The sequence below is a fragment of the Montipora foliosa genome, chromosome 6 (genome assembly GCF_036669935.1).
Source record: "Montipora foliosa isolate CH-2021 chromosome 6, ASM3666993v2, whole genome shotgun sequence".
In the NCBI taxonomy this organism is placed as follows: domain Eukaryota; kingdom Metazoa; phylum Cnidaria; class Anthozoa; order Scleractinia; family Acroporidae; genus Montipora; species Montipora foliosa.
This window is the reverse complement of record NC_090874.1, coordinates 22,264,329-22,270,168: the sequence shown is the minus strand read 5'-3', so window position 1 is coordinate 22,270,168 and position 5,840 is coordinate 22,264,329. Positions and strand designations below refer to the sequence as shown.

At 39.4% G+C, this 5,840-nt stretch overlaps 1 protein-coding gene and 1 non-coding gene across 2 annotated transcripts; one reads left to right on the top strand and one right to left on the bottom strand.

Annotated features, from left to right (window-relative positions):
- Positions 1-314: 314 nt before the first annotated feature.
- LOC138008863 (uncharacterized) lies at positions 315-2,398 on the top strand. The gene has a single exon (XM_068856142.1). It carries the CDS (start codon positions 540-542, stop codon positions 2,208-2,210), a length of 1,671 nt encoding a protein of 556 aa, XP_068712243.1. The 5' UTR covers positions 315-539; the 3' UTR covers positions 2,211-2,398.
- Positions 2,399-3,491: 1,093 nt separating this feature from the next.
- On the bottom strand, positions 3,492-3,578 carry Trnam-cau (transfer RNA methionine (anticodon CAU)). The gene is given in 2 exon segments: positions 3,492-3,527; positions 3,542-3,578. It is a non-coding gene; the product is annotated as a tRNA-Met (tRNA).
- Between the last annotated feature and the right edge of the window lie 2,262 nt (positions 3,579-5,840).

Here is a 5,840-nt window from a genome sequence, read left to right as displayed (position 1 = left end):
ATAGAAGTATTTTTATGCTGAGCCAAAGGAGCCGGCGCAAATCTCACGAAAAGACAGACATCATTCATTTCTCTTTTGATTGAATAATATCCGCTTACGATTTTTAGCGAAACACAATAATTTAAATTTGTAATGAACCGGCAAACCTTTTATTACCTCAAAACTTTAGTTTCTCAATCAACACTTACAAAGCTTCCATGTACATAACACCCGAACGAAAATAAAAGCGAATTTAATTGATGAGCTAATCTTTCAAAGTTCACTGTTTTGACACGTTTTTTTTTTAAGCAAAGCAATTAGTCATTTAATCACTTTTTGTTTTCGCGTCGAGTTCAATGTTGCGTTGCAGAATGTCTTAAACGGCATTCATTATTTCCCTAGCAACTGTCGTGTTTCAGCTCTGTTAATAATATTTGTCCAATTGGCGCAACAAAGCTCTTGTAAATCCGCAATTTGTTTGGATTTTGTTGAGAAGTCGAACCGCTCAGGAGAGTTGTATTGGATTTAGTTCGGTACGTAAAAGATCACGCTATATTTAAATGTTGCTGAGTAACATGAAGGGCCATGTGCTGAATACAGGTATGGCGAGACTGATAGAAGCAATTTGCGACGGCAGAATCTACCAAACGAGGCAACTTTTAGAGAGCGGAACCAACGTGAGTTTTGTGGATGAAGAAGGCTTAACCCCGTTAATGCGAGCGGCGCAGTTACCGCACCAAAAATGCCGTACACGTCAGAACTTGCTGAAACTTTTGTTGCAGTACGGCGCGAATGTAAACACAGTTGATAAGAAAGGTCGTCATGTGTTGTCACAAGCTTGTAGAGACGGAAAAGAGGACATTGTTCGACTCTTGTGTAACGTCGCAAAACAAGATGTCGATTTGAATTTGCGGGATTTTGAGGGCAACACGCCCTTGATGCATTCTGTGAGGACTGGAAATGCTGGCTTGGTGAAATTTATTCTGAAGGAATTGAAAGAATTTCAAGTCGCTATACAAGCCATAGATGTTCGAAACAACGAAGACAGGACGCCTTATTTAGAGGCTAAACTTCAAGGGTACGAAGAGTGCGCGAATATTCTGTTGACCGAAGGAAATGCCTCGACTAACATTCAAGTAAATCCTTTCCTAGAATTTATTTCTGAAAAAGATGAATGTTCTTATAAGGGCAAAGTAAGAGGTCTTGACGATAATAAATATACGAGTATTGACTCCAAAACAACGCATTTTAACCCTCTTACTACACAAAAGAAGAAAAGTGGGTCTTTGAAAAAGCCTGACCAATTGGCTCCGGAGAAATCTGCTTCTTTAAAGCCGGAAAAGATACTAAAAAGAAAAACATGTTCTCCAAGAAAACTTTCCAAGTTAGATTTTGTGAAGGAAGAAGCAAAAAATGAGGAGAAACAGCGGCGAAGGCGGAAATATGCGTGGGATGAAGGAGTTGACGCACGCGAGAAGATCCTGTACAGATCACGAACTGATGGAAGTGAGAAAGAATTCGAGATGGTCTCAACAGAATTATCGCAACCGGCAGAAATCATCTCAGCTCCTGTTTTGTTCAGTTCATCTCAAGCCAAAACATCGTTGGATTACAACAAAGAGCGACCCACGATCTTTAATCACGATTTGCCATTGTCTCGGTCAAATGACCTTTCTACCTCAAGCGAGCCCTCAAGCGGAGAATTTATTCGAGCAGAAAGACGAGAGAGACCGGAAAATGAACGACCAAAATCAACGATGTTGAGGCCTCTCCCCGACTTCGGTCGAAAATTAAGCGAGCCTTCGATTTCGTCACTGAAACAATTTCGTTCCACTCAACGAGCTGAAACGAATGCAAAAGATGACGTTTGCAGCTGGTACTCTCATTTTAGTGTCTATAATTCGACTTCGGTGGCATTCTTGACAAAAATAATGAACCTATACGCCGAACAAGTATCTCCGGACTCTTCGTTTCGGAGCGGAGTGAAACCGATCAATCCCGACGAGCCGAAGGTACCCAAAATCTCCGTGGTGACCGCTCTCGGAGACGAATCTGGCGGCGACTCTGGCCGTTTGTCTCCCACGAGGCCAGCGTTGTCGACCCGAAGTAACAGTGCGAATGGTACCGGGGCAAGCCGAAAGACCTCTCCGGTTCTCACCCGAACAGTAAACGCTTATCTCCCGAGCAGAAGAACTTTATCTACACTAAGAGTTCAGGATATAGATAACTGATCCGCTTTAATCATCACTTTTATCGCAAAGATCATGTAGTGAAAAACACTGGCACCACAAATTTCGCCTCTTTTTAGGCTCACGAGAAAAAAAATTACATGAGTTTTGGAAAGATTAACAAATCATAAGGCTTGTAAAGAACCCACAAAAAAATCTGGGAAATTAAACAAAATTAATTGCTGTCAAAACAGGTCAGGCCTGGCCTTCTGCACTAAAAAGGAAAAGTTTCACCCAGTAATGAAACCTTTCCTCTTCCGTCCATCCTAGAAAAACTAAACGAAAGGGGAAAGAAAGGGAAAGAATTAAACTTTTAAAAAAATAACCTTAACAGGACACCGCGACAAAAACACAATTCGAAATGCAGTTTTTCATACAAATTCAGAAATCAGTCGACAGTTACGTACTGTCATGAAAATTGCAGGCTCGCAGCCACTGATAAGAAAGCATATCCACTGTTAAGTGTACTCAGGAGTCCCACTGACCTTCAGATCTGCATGAGAACTTGAACAAGAACCAGTTAATGAAAAACCCCTCACCCCTAGGGATATATGTAAGTGAAGAGGGGTGGGGATCTAGGATACTCCATCATTGTCTTCCAGACCTCCCTAGCCAACAATACAGGCGCTCTTCACTTCCATTCTACTGGTTCAGATTTTAGTCAAATTTTTGCTTTGCGAGACGACAGTCAAATACATCAGTAGTTACTAGTACCAGGGTTGGGAAAGTAAAGTAACGTAAAGTATTAAAAGGCGAGTGAAATTTCCATGTCGGATAAAAAACTTAAATTTTCGATGTCGAATATGAGAATCATGACTCAAATTTGAAACCTCGGTGTCAAATATATTCCAATGTTGAATTTTGGCGCAGTTATATAAACGCCGTAGTTTTGTTGCGGCAGTCGACAGCTTGAAACTAGCCATGCTTCACTGACCACCGTACCCCCCCCCCCCCCCCCCCCCTCCTTTCAGTAACCATTATTTTGATCTTTCATTTCACGATATTTTATTCTCAAATGGTAGCTTTTGAAGTATTTACAACATCAGTGGGTGTGAATTGAATGAAATAAACTTTCCTTATAACTTTCTCTTCAAAGACAAAAGGGTCAGGGAAGAGAGATCCTGGGAACGTGTTTCACTCCAGTTCAGGCCTATCATCCACTTTGAAGTTGTTTCCATTCCACCTAAAATATAGCTTTTACTTTTTTCGGCCTACCTGTTCTGGAACTGACTAAGTTGATGACAGTAAAAAGGGAAAAAGAAAAAAAAAAGTTCACAAAAATTGTGCCCCGTGTGAGGATCGAACTCACGACCTTCAGATTTCTGATTTCAGATTATGAGACTGACGCGCTGCCTACTGCGCTAACGAGGCACTCACAAGAACTAGGAGGAATATGAAAATATTTAAATGTAGCAATTAGTGTAGGTAACTCATACGATAACGAATTTTAAAGAACTTGTAAACGGGCTTTATTTGTTGGGGAGTAAAAACGGTTTAAATTACAGTGAATCTAAGGAAATCTTGCCGACTATGAACCATTGTATCAATATTAATACTTTAGCTCTGACGACTGTGGATAGCCAGAATCCCTCTCAAAAAGCACTTCTCATGACTTTCATTGAGATTATTTTCGTGAATAGACTAGAAGTATGAAGATCAGAATCAAGCTATAACGACCGTAAATGAAAGTAATTAAACCCGTGTAAAGAAAATTATGCAAATTCTCGCGAAATATGAAGCGACATGGGGAGATTTTTAATAGAGAGGTTAATTAAGCATTGATATTAGCTCATTTCTGTCCTGTTAGCTCCACATATCAAGCAACTTCTCAAAGGAACGAGACAAGTTAAAATCACAGAATTATCACGCTTAACCTCTCTAATATCCAATTTTCAGACGTTGTTCCTTGTGCATTGATCTAATTTCCGTTGAGTGAATGATGTTAATAAAATGACTAAATTAAATTAATTTCGGAAATCTGCCTTTTTCCAGCGGAGTTTTAGAGGTTTGAATTCGGCCAAAATCCCATTCGTTCAAGGTAACTTAAGCCGGGTTTGCCCCCCAACCAAAATGGCCCGTCAGAAACCTTGAAAAGATATATATTTTAATACACTTGCCCTACAGGCTCTTGCAATTTTGTTTTTCTACGATGAAATGATATATGACCATATGGAATCATATATGAACTGCGGATATGAAATCAAGTGAAGCTATGATCTTCGCAGTTGTGAACGCAATTTTTGCAATTGCGTAGAGAAACCTGAAAAATTCAGGACTTCAACGGGATTTGAACCCGTGATCTCGCGATACCGGTATCGATCTGCGAAGATCATAGCTTCACTTAATTTTGTTTCTCTTAGACCGATCGAATGAATGTATCGGACTTAATCAAGTGGGTCAAAATATGCAAGAATGTGTGACAAATTAGCTCACTTAGTACTTGCTTACTTTCAATCAATCAATCAATAACTTTATTAATGTCTCAGGTAGATCTACAATAGCTTACATATACGTAAACTAATTGGGGACACCTAACTGCTAGTAAATTAAAATTTAAGAAGAAATATATTAATCTGATTCAAAATACTAATTATTATCAATAAGCGTTAAAATTCGCTGTGTTTTAAACTAGTTCCCTAAAAATATCTTGACATATCAATATCCCAAAAACCCATGCTTCCTTAAACCAAAGGTTGAAGACTAATCCCCTCCCAACCCACTATTTTCAATCCGTGAATATACTAGATCCCATAATTCCCACTCTTTACCATTCTTATTTAACTACTGCATAGTGTACAATTCTTACAATTATCTTCCATCATCCCAACTAGATCTAATTTCAGTAATTTTCTGATTTTTGCTTTAAACGTATTTAAAAATTCCGAATTCCTGACTTTCTTATTTAATTTTGACCACAGAAGTGGACCTAGATATCGTAAGTTATGCTTTCCGTATATCACGGTATTGATCTTGGTATTACAAAAATCTGAATTTTGGAAGCTATGGCGATTGATGTTATTATTTTGGAATACTTCTTTAATGTATGAAGGACAAAGAATAGCACTGTCTTACAGTCGCCTGTTCTTTAACGTGGGTAGCTTTGCCAACTTAAGTAACTCGTCATAGGTTCCAGATTTCCTATAATAAATTGCTCTCAAGGCTCTTTCTTGAATTCGCTCCAGTTTCCTTTTGTCCAAAGAGCGACACAAATTGCAAACGATATGACCATACGTCAGCTGAGGCAGTATGGCAGACTTGTATGTAATAAGACTTAACTGATTAGAGTGTAATGTGAAGTGCTACTGAAGTATCTACCCCATATGAACCATGTGAGCGTTAGGCCTACTAATGGAAATGGGCCCACACAAGGACAGAGAAACGACCTTCGGGTAAGATCACGGCTGATCTACCGACTGAGCTGCAAGGTCAGACAGGAGCAGGCCGTGGGAACTGACGATGTCACAGCAATGAACATGTACAAGTACAAGAAGGGATTACGTTTTTTCAAACGTTGGCCGTGTAGCACTTATATTTGAACAGACTTAACTGATTAGAGTGTAATGTGAAGTGCTAAGCATCTACCCCATATGAACCATGTGAGCACATGGTTCATATGGGGTAGATACTTAGCAC